The sequence below is a fragment of the Megascapheus bottae genome, chromosome 2, assembly GCF_031878675.1.
Source record: "Megascapheus bottae isolate mThoBot1 chromosome 2, mThoBot2.hap1, whole genome shotgun sequence".
NCBI classification, from domain to species: Eukaryota; Metazoa; Chordata; class Mammalia; order Rodentia; family Geomyidae; genus Megascapheus; species Megascapheus bottae.
The window spans coordinates 89,150,837-89,168,820 of record NC_143510.1 but is presented as its reverse complement, the minus strand read 5'-3'; the positions used below and the strand labels follow the sequence as shown (position 1 = coordinate 89,168,820).

Sequence of the window (17,984 nt, the reverse complement as noted above, 5' to 3'; positions counted from 1 at the left end):
CAGAGAGTGGGTGGCATGGAGCTCAGGGATGGTCCTGGGTTGTTCAGAAAAACTCCCTGGTGAGCTTTCCCAGAACCATGCAGGACCTTCCCAGGAGAGACGTGGCGCACAGTGGGTCAGCTTGGTGTTCCTGGCTAGACTGAGGCAAAAGAGACAGACTCAAGCCTCTTGCTGAAACCCCATTGCCCAAGGACCCCCGTGGTGCTGGGAATCACTTGGCCCTGGGCCCCACTTGTCTGAGCCCAGGAGCCGGTGTGCTGGCTCCCTTCATGAGGTTCCCCAGGCTGTGGTCAGCTGACCTTTTATCTCTTGCTCTGGGCATTCAGCAGGGAGGATGTCACAAAGGATCTTGCAGTGACAGGACAGGGATAGCAGTCACACAGCCCAGAGGGGAAGCCCTAGCCTAGGAGAAACCCCAGGCTGGGCTCTGCTGGGTTCCCACATGGCTTCTTCTAACTAGATGGTGATGGACTTTCCAGGCAAAGATAGGAGGCGATGACAAGCTGGGACTTCCCTCAGGGCTCTGTGCTTCTGGCCCTACCTGTCCTAGGCTCTGGCTCCAGGGGAAAGGTGGTGTGGGTGCGGAAGTGGAGAGGAGTCAGCCAGCACACCACCCCTGGGCCCGCTCAGTCATAAACACACCTTCACTTCCCGAGTCACCACGTTCCTAGATCTGATTTTCAGAGGAGGAAGCAGACAAAAGTCACTTGCAAGGTTTTCCCTAGGGATATCTGGCCTGGTGACTTTGGCCACCCCTCCATGGCATCAGGGGACGCCTGGAAAGACATGGGGGCTGTGGCTCTGGATGTGGCTCAGGGGAGGAAATGTTCATCAGCATGTGCAAGGCCTTGGGTTCAACTCCCAGCACTGCAAGGGAAAGGGGGGAGGGCTGACCCAGAGACTCCTTGGGACTTCTCAGGCAAGTTTTTTCCCCTTAGGTACAGAGGATAAATGTGAAAGACAGAGCTGCCCTACCCTGGACAATGGGGCAGCACAAGCCCCTGTAGCAGACACCAGAGCCCCAGCGCTCCTTCACCCAGGAGGCACAGAGAGCATGCTGCGAGCAGAACTCATAGGGTTTAGAGCCCATTTTCCTGCAAGTAGGCTAACCGCAGCCTCTCACAGAGCATCCTGACCAGGCTGGACCAGCCTCGGGCTCAGCTTCACCCCATCTCTCTCCTGGAATGGAGTGCACAGTGCTCTTCTGTGGAGGAGATTTGAATTGGGTTCTAGAAACTTCCTAGTGGAGCCACCCTCAACAGGACAGAAGCCCAAGTGGGGGAGGAGGGGCAAGATGATGGGGACTGACTGTCCACCAGGGAGCACTCCAGTCACAGAGATGCAGGGCGCTGGAGTCCCAGCACTGCTCAGAAGGCAGCAGGAGGATCTCCAAGACGGGAAGCTCCCATCACCCTTTGCTGGCACGCATGTGCCCTGGCTCTTATGTAAAGCTACAAGGATGGAAAGCTTGGCTCTTTTATTTCCTCACTTGTAAGGCAGAAGAGAGGTGTCCCTGGCACAGCAAGTTCCAAGTGGCCGCCTCCCTCCTCCCCTCCTCTGTGGCACCTCTGACCGCTGCCTTCTCCCCGCCCCCACGACAGCCCAGGAGCCAATGGGATTCCTGGTGTCTGAATGCCCCGAGCTGGAGGAGGAAACACTTGGGTTTTTTTTGGCAAAGTGGAGTCAGGAGGACCAGGCTGGCCCCGCTGGTTAGAGCCACAGGACCCAGGCTCAGTAGGTCTTTCCCCGGCCCTCAGAGATGATGCGCTCTGGTCGGGCTCGCATGTACCATTCCACCCAGGAGCCATCGTAGATGGGCACGTCGGCCTTGCCACAGAGGTAGGCCCCCAGCGCCACGTGACAGGCCGTGACGCCAGAGCCGCACGTGGCCACCATGGGCTGGGACAGGTCCACCTTCCTCTCCTGGAACAGACGGCGGATTTCCTCAGGGCTCTTCTCCAGGCCAGACTCAGTCAGGAATTCCGTGAAGGGGATGCTCACGCTGTTGGGGATGTGGCCAGGTTCGATGCCTATGGCAGGAGAGCAGAAGGGAGAGAAAGGTTAGAATGGTATGAACGGCGTACCAGGACCGAAGACTTGCAGTATTAACATGCCAAACCCGTGAGCATCATCTCATTTAGTCCTACCAACCACAAAACTCAGGCACTAGTAAGAGGCAGTCCTGTGTTACAGATGCTTGAAGGCCACCTAATGGCCAGGCCTGGTAGTGCACGCCTGTAATCCCAGCATGATCATGAATGTGAGGCCAGTCTGAATTGGATAGGGAAGAGGAGAAAACAAAGATGGGGGGGGTGGGGGGAGGGTAATGGGGACCAAGACATGTGAAAGGGTATCAATGTATGTGAATTAATGCACCTTCTATCTGGCAAATATCATGTAAGCCTTTTATTAATTATAATAAAAATATTTAAAAAAAGAAAAAAAACACCCAGTCAGCTAAATTAGTGCAGCCTCAAATTTCCAGCTGAAGCCCGAGGGTCCGATTCCATTAGAGCTATCCTTAGGGCCAGGTCTCTCACCTATGCACCCTGCCTGGGAAGGCAGCAGAAGAGCAGAACAGTGGCCTCTGCCCTAGGGCTTAGAGCACTGGCAGGCAAGGAGTGAGTGAGTGTATTTGGCAGGACAGGCAGGCAGTCACCAGATCACTGCCAGTGTGGTAGAGGTGAAGTGAACTCAAAGGTTCTGTGATCGCTCATGTGGGTGGAGCACAAATGAGCTACAAGTAGGCACAGGGTTTCAGCCCAGGTCATCTGAGACTATAAACTTAGTGCTTTATATAGCCTGGAGCCTCATCAAGCCAAGAGTACTCCATTTCTGCTGGACTGAGATGGGGTGTTCTTGGGACCTGAGGCCATGGAGCAGGCCCAGTGACGGCAGTGAGGGATGTGTCCGTGTGCTACCAAGGCAACTATGACCACAGGCCTCAAGGTGTGCGCCATTCACTCCCAATCACAGGTGGCCGAATGGACTGGGTGTGTGTGTGGGGGGGTCACAGTAAAGAGCCCCCAGGAAGGGCCATGTCCAGAGCAGCAGGCTAATTCTATCGCTCCTCTCCACCTCTGTGTGTGTATATTTACTGAGCTTGAACTCAGGGCCTCAAAATTACTATTCAGGGCACTACCACTTGAGCCCTGCCCTCAACCATTTTGCTTCAGTTATTTGTGTGTGTGTGCAACAGTACTGGGACTCGAACTCAGAACCAGGGTGCTCTTTCCCTCAAGGCTGACATTCTACCACTTGAGACCATTTCCATTTCTAGCTTTTGGCTAGTTGATTGGAGATGACATTTCCTGCTTGGGCTAGATTAGAACTACAGTCTTCCTGGGTAGCTAGGATTACAAGTATGAGCCACTGGCACTCAGCTAAAATAATTTTAAGGCAAAAAAGTCTGTTCCTTGGCTGTATAGACAAAAAACTTCTTTTTCTTTTTGGTAGGTCATGGGGCTTGAAGTTGGCCTGGGTGTTGTCCCTGAGCTCTACAGCACAAGGCTACCACCCTACCCTTGAGCCAAGCCCCACTTACTTTTCTAGGGAAGATAATAGTCCCAGGTCCTTGTGTGCCCGGCTGGCTTTGAACCTTGACCCTTAGGTCTCAACCTCCTAAGTAGCTAAGATTACAGGCATGAGCCATGGCGCCTGGCTTTCACACTTGGAGTTCTATCAAGAGGCTGAGATCTGGGGATCTCAGTCTGAAGCCAGCTTAGACAGGAAAGTCTGTGAGACTCTTATCTGCAATTAACCACTAGAAAACCAGACGTGGAGCTATGGCTCAAGTGGCAGAGTGCTAACCTTGAGTAAGGACAGTGCCCAGGCCCTGAGTTCAAGCCCCATGACCAGTGCACGTGCAGCACACATACACACGCATATGCACCCCTCCCCTCTTTAAAAAAAAAAAAAAGGACCAGGGCAAGGCTCGGGCAGTGCCTGGGCTCCGCCAGACCTGACCCTATGCCCGGTCCCCGAGGCTTACCCTCTCGGGGCTCTGGCTCAATGCCCCGGAAGCGGCCAGAAGAGCGGGCGTCCACCACTTGGAAGTGCCGGGAGTCCAGATTGTCCTTGAGGTCCTCAAAGGTCTTGAGGAAGGAGGCGTCCAGCTTGGCGTGGAACGTGGCAGGTGCCGGGTGGGTTTTTCCAGAGCTGAGGGGAAGGCCCTGGCTCATCCAGTGGCGAAGGCCACCATCCAAGAGAGACACGGTGTGGTGACCAAAGGCACGGAACATCCACCAGACCCGGGGTGCTGAGTAGAGGCCTTGGTCACTGCCGTCGTAGACCACGACGTGCGTGTCCTGGCCCACGCCCAGGCTGCCCGCGTACTCAGCGAACTGCTTGGCGCTGGGTAGCATGTGGTCATAGGGGGATGTGTGGTCGCTGCAGTGATCCACATCAAAGAAAGCGGCACCTTGGATGTGGCGTTCTTCGAACTCACGGCGTGGATTGCGGCCCGTCTTGGGTAGGTACCAGGAGGCGTCCAGCAACTGCAGGGGCTTCCCAGCACGTGGTGACCTCAGGGCTTCAGCCACCCATTGCGATGACACCAGCGCCCGAAAGAGCTGTGGAGTGACCATGGCGTCAGTGACACTGCAAGAAGGGAACAGGGAAGCTGTCAGGAGGGAAGGGAGGGAGAGGCGCACCCCACAGGCTGGGTGGGTCATCACCACCACAAGGCAGAGTCCAGACACGCACACACCACTGGAGGTGGGGTGACTCAAGTCCAAACCCAGACTCTGGTCCCACCAGGCCCCCCGCCCAGCCTGGGCTACCCACACATCTCCCAGTGAGTAAGCCCCGGCTGGCATGGTAGAGTAAGACAGGCAGGGTCCAAGTCTTAGTCCCTCCCTGAGACTCACCCAGCTTCCTTTGCAGCCAAGTCCTGGTGGGATTCATCGGGTATTCACCAGGCATTCTATGTGAAGCCCCACAGGAACGCTAGCCAGACATGCTTTCCGTGCCCCACTGAGTCCCCCAACCCCTAAGGGTGACAAGCAGGGTGGAGGGGAGGCCCTGCAGGTGACACTGGGTGCACTAAGTCTGCGCCCTTCCCCAGGTGGGGCCCTGTGCTGGACGCTGAGGGAATGCCCTGGGTAATAATGTTTCTAGGAGGAAGTGGACGTTCAACCTCATTTGACCTTTTCAGGGGCTCAGGAAATGTAGCTGACCTTGGTTAGGTTAAGGAGGTGGCTGAGGGGCTCTGGCTAAAGGGTAATTCCAGTATCACCAGAGCTAGATAATTCTGGAGAAGGCTGAGGTGTCCTTGAAAACTTTAGCCATGACCAAAGTAGCTCCTGCACCCCCACTGTTCCTTGAGGATCCGAACTTATCAGCCCCACCCCACAAGGATCCCTTTAGGGTGAAAATAGCTCTGGTTGGGAATCAAAGGTTTACCTTCCCCAGGTACAAGTTCCACTGCACTGCTTAACTTCTGTGCAGGAATGTTAGGGTGTGAGGGTCATTTGTTTCTTATAATTTGAGTTTCTAACCTTCCTCTCTTACATGTACTGAGGAAAGTAGAGGCACCACCACAATGTATGAGCTATGTCTGGCCAGAATAATCACTAATCAGTTTAACAAAATTCCATTTCCTCTTCCATTATTTCCCTATAGCAATAAAGCCTGAATTTTAGATTTCCGGGATATAATTTCAGAGGCCAGAAGTCACCCTGCCCCAGTCTCCTGGCTTGATTGGCATGTGGGCCTTAGAGGAAGGGTCTGTGAGGGCATGCCATGGGGGTCCCTTAGAGGCAAGGGGGCCAGGATCACTAGGAGAATTTAGGGAGTATGAGGGGAGGGAAGGAGGGAGGGACCACAGGACATACAGATTAGCCCCTCAGGGCTAGCCAAAGCCCATGTCCCATTCTCAGAGGCTCAGACACTTGAGGACATATGTCCATCTGGATCCTCTAGGACTCTTCCCCTTTCCACTGTCAGGGCTCCAACGTTTGATTGTGTGTGTACCAGTACTGGGGCTAGGAGCTTTTGACTCAATATTGGTACTCTACCACTCAATCTCTGTCTCTCTACTTGTAACTTTTTTGCTGGTTAAATGGAGAGTCTCATGGGGTTTCCTGCTTGGCCTGGCTTTGAACTATGATCCTCAGATCTCAGCTTTCTGAGTAGCTAGGATTACGGGTGTGAGCTACCCAATACAGTCTTTGAATTTTTACAACCTACTGTAACAAATATTTCAGGGCAATACCAATCTAAAAAGGTGGGGTGAGGGTGTGGGAATGTGGCTTAGCAGTAGAGTGCATGCCTAGCATGCACAAAGCCCTGGGCTCCTCAGCAGCACAGAAAGGGCCGGGAGTTTGGCCTAGTGGTAGAGTGCTTGCCTAGCATGCAGGAAGACCAGGGTTCGATTCCTCAGTGCCACATACATAGAAAAAAAGCCAGAAATAGTGCTGAGGCTCAAGTGGTAGAGTTCTAGCCTTGAGAAAAATCCAAGGACAGTGCTCAAGCCCTGAGCTTAAACCCAGGACTGGCAAAAAACAAAACAACAACAACAAAAAAAAACAAAAAACCAAACCCAAACAAACAAACAAAAAAAAAACATAAAAAACAGAAATGAAGCTGTGGATCAAGTAGTAAAGTGCTAGCCTTGAGCAAAAGAAGCTCAGGGACAGTGCCCAGGCCCTGAGTTCAACCCCCAGGACTGGCACAGCCTCCCCCCTCCAAAAAAAAGGGGGGGGAGGGGAGAGATGCCAGAGAAAGGCATTCCAGGCACCTGTAACAGCTTATGGCAGTGTGTCTGCACAGTGTGCTAGTACTGATGTGAGATGTAAGGGAATTCTGCCAGGTGATTTTTTTTTAAACAGTCCTTGTTACAAATTAACATCTAAGTGCATAGCCAAAGACATTTCACCAAAGGCAACTTCCAGAAAAAGCTACAAGCTTTGGTAAAGGTAAGCAAAGGCAACTTTTCTCCCACCCCCTTCCGACTGGAATGCGTTCACGTAGGGCTGCACCTTGAGCTCTGGGGCCTGGCTCTGCCGCCGCGGTGTTTAGGATAAAGTTTCTGGCCTAGCGCGCAATGCTGTCCTGGACTAACACGGAGGGCTGGCAAGGCCCAGGCCAGGCAGGCCTGACAAATGTCACTTTCCTGCTCCTGGAAACTTTCTTGCCAGTTTCCTGCTCCCCGCTGGGGGGCTCAGGCTTTCAAGGGCCTCCCCACATGGGCCGCTTTCTGGTCCTCCAGCCTCGGTGGCACCAGGCCAAGGCACCCCCCCCTCCCCGCTGCACCCCGGCCGATCTGCAGGGGGTCCCCGGCCAAGTGGACTGTCCTCCTCCCGAGGGTGAACTTGGGGGAGCCCCGACACCCCTCTTTCCTAAACGTCTGACCTCTCCTGCGGCCGGGTCCCACGCTGGCACCCCAAGACGGCCCTCCCCGTACGGAAAGGCGGAGGGCAGCGGTTACTCCGTGCTCAGGCTCTCGGTTTCCCGGCTCCGCCATGGCACCCCCTCCCCACGCCCGCTGAGGTCCCTTCCCCGAGCCACAAACCTGCAGCCCGCCGAAGGGTGGAGACTGGGGCGCGGCCCCCGCGGCGGCCCCTGGGAGCCCCGCGGTCCGCGCCTTCCACCGGCCGGGCGGGGGACGCCCGCGTTCCGCAGCGGCGCCCGCGCCCGGCCCGGAGTCCCCGCTCCCGGGCGGCCTCCTCCCGGGGGTTCTCGGAGGAGTCGGGGCGCGGGGCGAGCCGGGGCGCGGCGCCGCGGCGCGGGGAGGTGCGCGAGGCCGGCGAGCGGCGCCCGGTTCCCCCCCCACGGGAGGCCGCTCGATGGTTCGCGCCGCCGCGGGAGCCCGGGCTCCGGGTTTAAAGGCGGCAGCGGCGCCGCGGGCCGAAACGAGCGCCTGCGCGGCGGCCCGGGCCAGTGAGTGCGGCGGCTCCTGTCGGGACACCTGTGGCCTTCGGGAGGGACCTGGGGGCGGTGGGCCGGGCGGGGGGTCCGGGAAACCCTGACCCGATCTGGGTAGTAGGTACCAAGCCAGGGGCGAGCGCGGGCGGGCGTGGGGTGAGCCCGGGCTGCCGGGACCGGGGGGCCTGTGCGCTCCGCTCCGTGCGCCCCGACCCTGCCCTCCCGGGAAAGGTGCCAGGGCCGATCGGGCTATCCCGGGCGTGTTGTCCTGGTTTTCTCTGGCCGGATCCGCAGTCGGGGGTGGTTGTAATTTGTAAAGCCAAGCCCCCGTCCCCAGGGCGCGCGTGGGAGCACCGCGCAGGGGAGCGGGCGGGGGTGGGATCTGCCCCCACTTCCCCCGCCTCCCGAGCATAAACAACAGGCGCGGGGCCAGCGCAGGGGCCGCCCCGGCCCCGCCCTGGGCGCCGTCTCTTAGGCGCTCTTATTTTCCTGGTTCCGGCCCTCTGCCAGGTGACAAGCCCAGCAAGCCGACACCATGGTTCAGCAGGTGCTGTACCGGGCGCTGGTCTCCACCAAGTGGCTGGCGGAGTCCATCCGCTCTGGCCATCTGGGACCCGGCCTGAGGGTGCTGGACGCGTCCTGGTACTCGCCGGGAACCCGCCAGGCCCGCAAGGAGTACCAGGAGCGCCACGTGCCAGGGGCGTCCTTCTTTGACATCGAGGAATGCAGGGACACGTCCTCCCCCTACGAGATGATGCTGCCCAGCGAGGCCTTCTTCGGGGACTACGTGGGCCGCCTGGGCATCAGCAACGACACGCACGTGGTGGTGTACGACGGCGACGACCTGGGCAGCTTCTACGCCCCCCGGATTTGGTGGATGTTCCGAGTGTTCGGCCACCGCACCGTGTCGGTGCTCAACGGTGGCTTCCGGAACTGGCTGAAGGAGGGACACCCGGTGACTTCGGAGCCTTCGCGCCCAGAGCCCGCCCTGTTCAAAGCCACACTGAACCGCTCGCTGCTCAAGACCTATGAGCAGGTCATGGAGAATATGGAGTCTAAAAGGTTCCAGCTGGTGGATTCCAGAGCCCAAGGGCGGTACCTGGGCATAGATCCAGAGCCGGATGCCGTGGGTAGGTAGCCTGAGCTCCCCCCGGGAGGATGGCAGGCAGGGAGACAGCTACCCTCTCCAGGATTTTGTCCCCCACCCTGCCTGCCACGGAAGCCCAGCTGGCCTTCTGCTAACAGGACAGGGACACAGTTGAGCCCAAGTCTTCTTCAAACCTCGCTGTGTCGGCTCCAGAGCTGTGCTTCTGCAGGGGTGACTGGTGACCCCTCCTGTACTTTCCACATGCTTTCTCACAGGTACCAGAGGGCATTCTGTCAGTGAGCTGGTACTGGGGACACACCTTGCTCTCCCTTCTCCCCCAGACCTCACAGGAACCCACAGTGCCCTCCTCACTGCAACTGCTGCTCTGCTAGGCCCCTGTCTGGTGTTTGCAAAAGCAGTGTGGTTAAACCTTCTCCAGACAATGGTGGAGCTGTTCACAGCAGCTGCTGGCACGTTCTGGACACTTGGCACTGCATTGTCCCACCCAGCACAGGGAAACCCCTTGTAAGTGACTTGCTCAGTGAAGCCACAGAGTCAGAATCCCAAGCTGCTTTATTTCCAACCAGTCACAGCCCTCCCTCTCCAGGACGGTGTCTGGAGAGATGGCTCCTGGGTTCTGTGGGTGAATGGGGAGTCCAGGGGCAAGAGGAGTCTCTGGATATGAGGTACTGCTTCTAGAAGCTTCTAGCCAGAGTGAAATCGTGGCCTTGCTAGTCCCAGGACCCATGGCCAGGACCCAGCATCCCCCTGTGAGAGCCAGTTTTGCCCCATTTAAGTTCTGTATGACTTTTGCCTAACTTGTTGCAAAATGTCTCTTCCTTTGTGTGCCTCCAGAGAAGAGGAGAATGCTGGGAAATCTCTTTTGCAGTCTTAGAGCTGGACTTGGTCACCTCCTGGGAGGAGGGGAGGGTGAGGTACACAGAGGCAGGTTCAGAGGCAGGTCAAGGCTGCACCCCTAGATATCAGCAGAGTTGGAGACAGCAGAGCTCTGCCCTGCCAGCTCTCCTTGCCTGGATTCATCTCAGAAGATCTAGTGAAGAATTCATACTTCTGGCATGGGCAGCTTGCAGCCCTCCCTGGCCTGAGTTCAGGGTGCATTTTCTTGTTGGGACTTAGTTGCCCGGGGAAGTGGATCTGGCTTCCTAGGCGCTTTTAGGCTCCTCAGAAACAGAGAAATACCTGAAGCCAGGCACAATTATTGTTCTCGTTTTACAGATGAGGAAACTGCGAGGCTCATGGTGGGGCAACAGCCTGCTGCTAGTCACATCTCTCTAGAGTCCCTTTCTTCTCAGACCATCCCCTGCTGCACCTTCGTGGACCTCAGTGCAGTTACTCAGCCTTGAGGAAATGCTAGAACAGCCAGATGCACTGCAACCCTCCCTCGTTCTCTACCAGGACCTGCTAGCTCCCAAGATTTTGGGGACACAAGGGCTCTCGGGGGAAAGTATACTGCAAAGGCTTCTCCCCTGACCCCTTTCCTTGATGCTTTTTTTCCCCCTTGGTGCCTACTGAGGTTTGAATTCAGGTGTGTTAGGCAGGTACTCTGCCACTGAGCCACATCCCCCACTCCAGCTGCCCTGACACCTTGGCACAGCCTTCCACCTTGAGCACGCTTGGAGTGACCTAGCCAAGTTGCCCATCCCAGGCAGGCCACTGCCTCACTGGCCCCCAGAAGCCCCATTTTTCTATGGTGAGGGTAAGAGAACCAGAGACCTAAGCCTGCATCCAGATGTGGCCTTAGGCCTGGCCATGGCAGGTCCCTCCACCTGGGTGCTGGAATTCATGGAGGAACATGGGGAGGTGGAAGAGAGCAGGTCCGCCTTGCTCTCTTGCCCCTGGAAAGGCAGTGAGGACTGGGGTGCAGGGAGGGGGATGACCCCTGCTGAGCACTCTTATTCCAGAATCTGGCCGGGCTGGCACTGCTCCACTGGGAGAGGGGGCTGGGGAGGTATTTTCTCTGTGGAGTCAGGACAGATGCAGAGGGGCTGGAACATTGGGTCGGCAAGCATCAAAGCAAGGCTAATTCCCAAGGCCGCTGCTCTGTATGTGTGAGTCGTTTTGTGAGGAGAAAGGTCACCAATACACACTATTGCTTCATTGTTTCATCATTAGGACCAAGACACCCCTCTGTCCTGGCCCCTCCTCCCGGGCTAGGGACAGGACTGCTGGGACTGGATTCCCTGATGTTTAAGAGGAAAAGTTGAGCCAGGTATTGGTGGCCTGTAATCCTAGCTACTCAGGAGACTGAGATCTGAGGATCAAGGTTCAGTCAGCATGGACACTAAAAGTCCATGAGACTCCTATTTCCAATTGACCACCAGAAAACCAGAAGTGGCTCTCTAACTCAACTGGTAGAGCGCTAGCCTAGAGCTAAAGAGCTCAGGGACAGTATACTCAGGCCCAGAGTTCAAGCCCCACAACTGACCAAAAAAAAAGGAATAGTAGAAAAGGCCCAAAGCGGTCTTCCTGTCCGGGAGTATGTATGTCCGGCTCTAGCTATAGCCTGACAATACTCACTTGCCAACTTTATCGACCCTTCTTTCCCCCAAACCAAACACCCACAAAAGGGAGGTATCCCCTCACCTTCCCCTGCCTCAGCCTCCTTTTTCAGGGAGGCTTGGTGGGTAGGGGAGGATGGGGGTCAAACAACACTAGTTTTGGGGGCTGATTGAGCTGACTTCACATCATATACCTCGGCTGTGTGTTCTGAGGCAAGTTACCTCCCCTCTCTGAGTCAGGGACCACAAGCTCCCTGGCTTTGGGAGGGCTGGGGAAGGTCTTGAGAGAACTCAGAATAGTGATCAGACTGCTGTGGGGAGGGAAGGCAGCAGCCTGCAGCTGAAGATGGCCAGGGAAGGAGAAGTGGGAGGCCTGGCTGGCCCCTGATCAGCACTTAGCCTTCCTCCAGTTGTTTTCTGGCCCAGACCATGGGCTCATGCTTTCCTCCAGGCACAGGCCCTGAGTCCCGTTGGAAGAGGTAGCCAGGGGAATCCCCCTTTCTGAGCCTTCTTCAGAAAGTCTCTCCTTTGCAGATGTTGGGGGAACCATGCAAGGCTCCTGTTCTGCTAAATGCATTCTCCCATACAGCCACTATCTGCAAACCCAGGAGCTTGAAGCCAGATTTCCTTGGGAGGTCCCCTGTGAAAGCCGACGGATGGCCAGCTTCACTAGAACAGGGTCAACGCCCAGGTGACGAGCACACCTGCTCCCAAACCCTCATCTCCAGGCATTAAAGAGGAGATGGAAGCTGGGCATCGTGGCTCACACCTGTAATCCTAGTTACTCAGGAAGCTGAGCTCTGAAGACTGACGTGCAAAGCCAGTCCAGGCAGGAAAGTTCATGAGACGCTGATTTTCAATTAAGTAGGAAAAAAAAGCTGGAAGTTGAGCCGTGGCTCACGTGGTAGAGCACTAGTATTGAGTGAAAAAGCTAAGGGACAATACCTAGGACAACACACACGGATGAGGTAGAATCACAGAAGGGAGAAATGACCAGAGGAACTTCTGTGCTGATCATGCTGGAACTTGGGATTCCAAACTACCTGGCTTCATTGTGTACCTACGGCACCAGCGTCCCAAGGGGCCCATCACTAAAAGGGCAACCTTTCCCAGCCTGTGAGGTGAGGTCGTCTCCCCATCCCGCAGCAGGGTGGACTGAGGAGGGGCTGCTGCTTCCTGCTGAGCTTGATGGAGGGTATGGTTTACTGGCCAACTAGGCTTTGGCCTGTGGGCCAAGCCAGCTCTGGCCGCACCTAAACTCTTTATCTCTCTTGCTTGCATGCAAAGGCAGTTTTGGCATCGAGCCTCACGGGGTGTGAAATGGTTCTAGCAAAGACCATGGAGTCAAGGCCTGTGCGCTCTCTCTCTGCTCCCTTCAAATTTCAGGTACCTGAAGGGACCATATCGCCCTGTTTCCACAGGTGGCAAACCAGCTGGGAGCCACTGCATCTGGCAGAGGGAGAGTCAGCCTCAATAGTCATCAATGTCCTTGTATCATTTTTTTTTCCTTTTTTGTCAGTCATGGGGCTTGAACTCAGAGCTTGGATGCTGCCCCTGAACTCTTTTTGTTCAAGGCCAGCACTCTTTCTACCACTTTGAGCCACAGTGCGACTTGTAGTTTTCTGGTGATTAATTGGAGATAAGGGACTTTCCTACACCAGCTGACTTTGAACTCTGAGCCTCAGAGCTCAACCCCCCCACGTAGCTAGGATTACAGGTGTTAGCCACAAGTTCCTTATAACATTTCTCCTCACTTCTGAGGAAATGGAGGCATGGAGGGAGGATGTAACTTGCTTCAGGTCAGCAGCAGGTAAGTAAGTGGCAGAACTGGGGTTTGAAGTTACATGTGACAAAAGTCACATGCTCTTTTCACAGTTGTTTCTAAGTACAACTAGGAGACCTGATGTCATCTGGGTCTGCTTTTTCCTCTGGATAAACTTGGGTAAGCCTTGTCATGTCCCCAAACCTTCATCACTGGTGGATGAAGTTACCCAGTGGTGATGCCTCCTTTGCCACTCTGGGCTTTCCAGTAGAGTCTGGCTTGTCCCGCTGCATTCTCCTGGGCACAGCACATGGCATTGTGTAGAATAGATATCCTTTGACCCCATTTCACAGATGAGAAAATTGAGATGCAGAGAGGAGGAGCATTTTGCCCAGGAAAGGCTAGCAGAAAGCTCAGCTAGGTGGTAGGACTGAGACTCAGGCTCCTGTGCTCCCAAGCAGCTGGTACTCAGGCATCTGTCCTTCAAGGTAGGATAGGATTTAGAAGAGGGCTTCAGATGGCTGAGGTCATGAATGTTGACTGTTAGTAGGGGCAAAAGTACATTAAGCTCTAAAAAAAGATCAAAGGCATGGTTTTTATTTGCAAAGCTATCTTTTTTTGGGAGGAGGGAGGGCACTTGGACTCTAGGCCTGGGGATTGTCCTTGAGCTCTTGCTCAAGCCTAGCTCTTACCACATTGAGCCACAGCTCTACTTCTGATTTTCTGCTGGTTAATTGGAGTCTCATGGACTTTTCTGTCCAGGCTGGTTTTGAACCTTGGTCCTCAGATTTTAGCTTTGGGAGTAGCTAAGACTGCAGGCGTGAGCCACGAGTACCTGGCTTGCAAAATTCTTTAGAGTCATGGCAGCCCCCATGCATCTGCTAACCTAACCCAGGTCCTTTGTCACATCCAGGACTGGGCTCGGGGCACATCCGTGGCTCCCTCAACATGCCCTTCATGGACTTCCTGACACAGGATGGCTTTGAGAAGAGCCCTGAGGAGCTCCGGGCCATGTTCCAGGCCAAGAAGGTGGACCTGGCCCAGCCCCTCATCGCCACATGCCGCAAGGGAGTCACAGCGTGCCACATTGCACTGGCTGCCTACCTCTGCGGCAAACCTGACGTGGCTGTCTACGATGGCTCCTGGTCGGAGTGGTTTCGCCGGGCGCCCCCGGAGACCCGGGTGTCTCAGGGGAAGGGCGGGAAGGCCTGAGCTTGCCTCTCCCCTGTGCTAACTGTAGCCAATTTAGAAAGGCTGGCACGGCCTGCCACCCGTCACCTCTTAGCCACAGGAGATTAACCCATTTTTAGGATGCACCTGCGCTCACCCTTTTCACACATGTGGAATAAATCACCTTTTCTGAGTTGGTATCTGCCCTGGGTTCTGTTCCTGCCCTTCACTCCCACCCTTTTCAGATTTCTTAGATCTTCCACCAAGCCTGCAGCTAGAGGCCGCCCCAAGGCCACACGGCCACCCATGTCAGGTGATCTCTGTCCCAGAGTGTGCCAGGACCAACCTGGAAGGCCAGGCAGGGAGGGGTCTAGGGAACCACAGAGAAGAAGGCAGTGCCAGATTGGCTCTGTCTTCTGCTGCCGCGGGAGGGTGGGGAAGACTAGTGGCAGGAGGCTTTCCACGGCAGAGTCACGCACCCTGGGGTCTCTCACAGGAGGCTGAGCCTACAAGCAGGCAAAGGGAAGCAGAGCCGGTGGGGAGGGGAGGGCTTGACCTTAGCTTCTTTCTGGCTTTAGAAAGTCCTCTTTGGCAAGTGCCAGAGGCTCCCACTTATATAATCCTAGGTATTCAGGAGGCTAAGATCTGAGGATCATAGTTCAAAAGTTAGCCCAGGTAGAAAAGCCTAGGAGATTCGCCAAAAGCCAGAAGTGGAGCTGTGGCTCAAGTGGTCAGTGCCCGCTGAAAGAAAAAGCTAAAGGACTGTGCCTGGGCTCTGAGTTCAAGCTCAGGAACAGCACACACACACACACACACACACACACACACACACACACACACGCACACACGCAGAGCTAGCTAACACTGTGAATTCCCTCTTGTGGCTTCACAGGAGAGGTGCCCTTCACTGTACCTCGCTTTAGTCTTCTGGCCCAGACTCTGGCTATCCAGCTCAGCCAGCCAACATCCCTCCATCCCCACTTCTTTGACCTGCACGTGTATTCTTAAACATTTATACCTTTCATGTCTTCCAAACCATTGAACTCCTTTGTATCCTTCAAGAGCCAACACAAATGGTCCCTCAGTGAGCCCTGGTCTCTTTTCTCTGAGCAGACTTGGGTCTGCCTTCTACTAGTTCCTTCCTTCTCCCAGCACTTTCTTGTACTTGGCAACACCTGAGTCCAGTGAGTTTGGCACCACAACCTGACCTTTGGGGCTGCTCGGTGGATATTTTGAGTAGATGAGCAAATGACACGTGCAGTTGTTCTGTCCCAAGTCCTAGCCCTCTCCTTCACCCTTCCCCTTAGGGGCGGGGCATCAGCCCTCTGAGGTAATACAAATTGCCATGGCAACTCCAATGAGCAGCTGGGAAGGCTGGTTCCTAACCACCAGTTACCGGTTGGTCCTCATCAGTAGTGGGTGTGTATGGGTTTTCTTTGGGCAAGCTTTAGGACACTCCAGAGCACATCAGGGGCTTGGATGGTATGAAAGACCTGTGAGCACGGACCAGGCCTCTGCCAGTACCTGAGTTTTGTTTTCCTTCTCCCTCTCAGAGTTGCTTGTGAGTGCTGAGTTCAGCTCAGGCTATAGCCGGACCTGCCTTCCCTCCCTCTTTAATCAACGTCTGTTGGGACCTTCCTACCCAGGTCAGAAACTATCAGTGAGCCCCCCCTTTCTGGGACAGCCTGTCCAGAGTGTTCAGACAGGGAACTATGGGGGGGTCCTGTCATGTGGGTGGCTGGGGATTGCAGACAGGAGCAGGGACAGGAGGGGGAAATGAATTTGAAGGAGCTAACTTGTACATGGCCTAGCTTGAGGATGTAGAGCTGTTTTAGCACCATCCCAGCCTTTATTTTCTTCTCCTCCCCCACCCAGTGTCCCCATCATGACAGAAGATTAATTTATAGTTACTCTGAACACTTCAGTGAGCCCTTGTGAAGAAGCACTGACCTACTAGGTGCAGAGATGCTGGAGGTAGGGGCTGTATCAGCCAGCTCTCACTGTGTAACAAGTCACCCCAACTCAATAACTTGGGATAACAGTGCTTGTCATTTCTCCGTCTCAAGGGTGGAGATCCTAGGTCATCTTTGGTGGGTGGCTCTCAGGTTGCAGTCTTGGTGAGGGCTAAGGATTCAGTGTCAAGGAAAAGAATCCACTATGTACACGGAGAACAGAGGTCTTTATAAGGTGCTGTCCAGGGGCCACGTCCATTCCTTGCCACATGGCCTTTGCACAGGATGATTTCCACCATGACCCCAACTTCCATCAGGGAAGCCAGGAAGAGCCCCACAGGGTGTGTGAACAGCTCTGGTAACTCGGAGGTGAGCTGCTTCACGTAAGCCACGTTCTATTGGTTGGATGAAGCAAGTCACTAGGTCTAGACACACTCGAGGGGAGCCAGCTACAGGGCTGCCAGCCACGGTCCACCCACTGAACCAGCCATGTTCGAACATGAGGATGAGGACACAGGTCCATGGCCGCTGGTTCCTCGTGTTGGTATCTAGTTGGTGATAACAACAGGTTAGAATCACACTCTTGGTCTTAACATCCCTTCCAAATCTGTCGTAATTTTCCATGCTCTGGCATCTGAAGAGGACAGCCGTGTCTGGATCCTTCTGCCTCCACCCTCCCTTCTTTTACCTCCTTTCAGGGTTTGTCACAAACAGCCGGGCTCTCCTGAGGAAAGCACTTGTGCAGAAAATCTGTGCCACCAAATCTCTCAGCTCACAGTAACATGTTCTTTGTGCCAAATATTGCAGATGACAGTGTCCCCAAGCTTAAGTTCTCACCCCCTCCCTTTCTGTCTCCCCACCTTCAGCTCCTGCAAGCCCCGATTTCTGCCACTCCACTAGATATAGAGGATGTCTTAGGCTTTTCCTCTTGTGCTTCTCAAACTCTCTCAAGGACCACCCCCCCCCACACACATACTGCTTAGCCTTAAGCCACTTCTACAGTTTCAGGTGTTCAATGCTACAACTTCCCACTGTGGGTACAAAAATATGGATTTGTTATCTATTGCCGAATAACAAATAACCACAAAGCTTAGCAGGTAAGACCTCAGCGCTCACCAGATTTCAACCAGCTTGGGATCTCGAAGGCCTGGATGAGGGCAGTGTGGGGGAAACAGACAGCTTTGGTGTCCCAGGCACCCCATGGCCTGACTCTGGAAAACAGGGGTGTCCTGATGTGAGAACAGGCCACTGGGTCCCTGTGGAGGTCAGCCTTTCTGGGAGCCTGAGTAGCAGCTGTGTGTTGGATGCATTCTTTCTCTTATCTTGAAGGCAGGATGTTCTAGTTTGGGGGTCAGCAGCCAGTTCCTGGAACCAGCTCAGAAAAACAAGGTCACAGGAATTCAGTGCAAAGGTTAGGTGTGAGATTGGCACCATAGCCTGCTCTCCTGCGGGGCCGGGATTCTGGAGGGCCTCGCAATGGGTCCCTGTGGCTCCTGGCTGTAATTAGGTGACAGCTGGGCTGTGTGGGCATGAATCCAAGAGTCGGTGGGGCAGAAGACATTGGCAAGTCCACGCAGGAGAGAATTCATTTGGTTCTTCATTCGGTTCTGCACCTTCTTAGCATCTGA

General features: G+C 55.0%; 2 protein-coding genes across 5 annotated transcripts; one reads left to right on the top strand and one right to left on the bottom strand.

The window, feature by feature from the left end:
- Positions 1–1,460: 1,460 nt before the first annotated feature.
- Positions 1,461–7,797, bottom strand: Mpst (mercaptopyruvate sulfurtransferase). Of its 3 annotated transcripts, none has more exons than XM_090328640.1 (3): positions 7,514–7,797; positions 3,992–4,599; positions 1,461–2,030 (listed from the first exon to the last, which is right to left on the bottom strand). In XM_090328640.1, the coding sequence occupies exons 2-3, from the start codon at positions 4,584–4,586 to the stop codon at positions 1,732–1,734; spliced, it is 894 nt and encodes a 297-aa protein (XP_090184766.1). In that variant the 5' UTR covers positions 4,587–4,599; positions 7,514–7,797; the 3' UTR covers positions 1,461–1,731. The 3 variants fall into 3 exon arrangements, with proteins under 3 accessions (XP_090184766.1, XP_090184767.1, XP_090184768.1); XM_090328641.1 differs by lacking the exon at positions 7,514–7,797 and adding an exon at positions 7,354–7,479; XM_090328642.1 differs by lacking the exon at positions 7,514–7,797 and adding an exon at positions 4,869–6,199.
- On the top strand, positions 6,871–14,597 carry Tst (thiosulfate sulfurtransferase). 2 transcript variants are annotated; one of them, XM_090328643.1, is made up of 3 exons: positions 6,871–6,917; positions 8,377–8,996; positions 14,148–14,597. In XM_090328643.1, the coding sequence occupies exons 2-3, from the start codon at positions 8,402–8,404 to the stop codon at positions 14,444–14,446; spliced, it is 894 nt and encodes a 297-aa protein (XP_090184769.1). In that variant the 5' UTR covers positions 6,871–6,917; positions 8,377–8,401; the 3' UTR covers positions 14,447–14,597. The 2 variants fall into 2 exon arrangements, with proteins under 2 accessions (XP_090184769.1, XP_090184770.1); XM_090328644.1 differs by lacking the exon at positions 6,871–6,917 and adding an exon at positions 7,812–7,881.
- Positions 14,598–17,984: the final 3,387 nt, after the last annotated feature.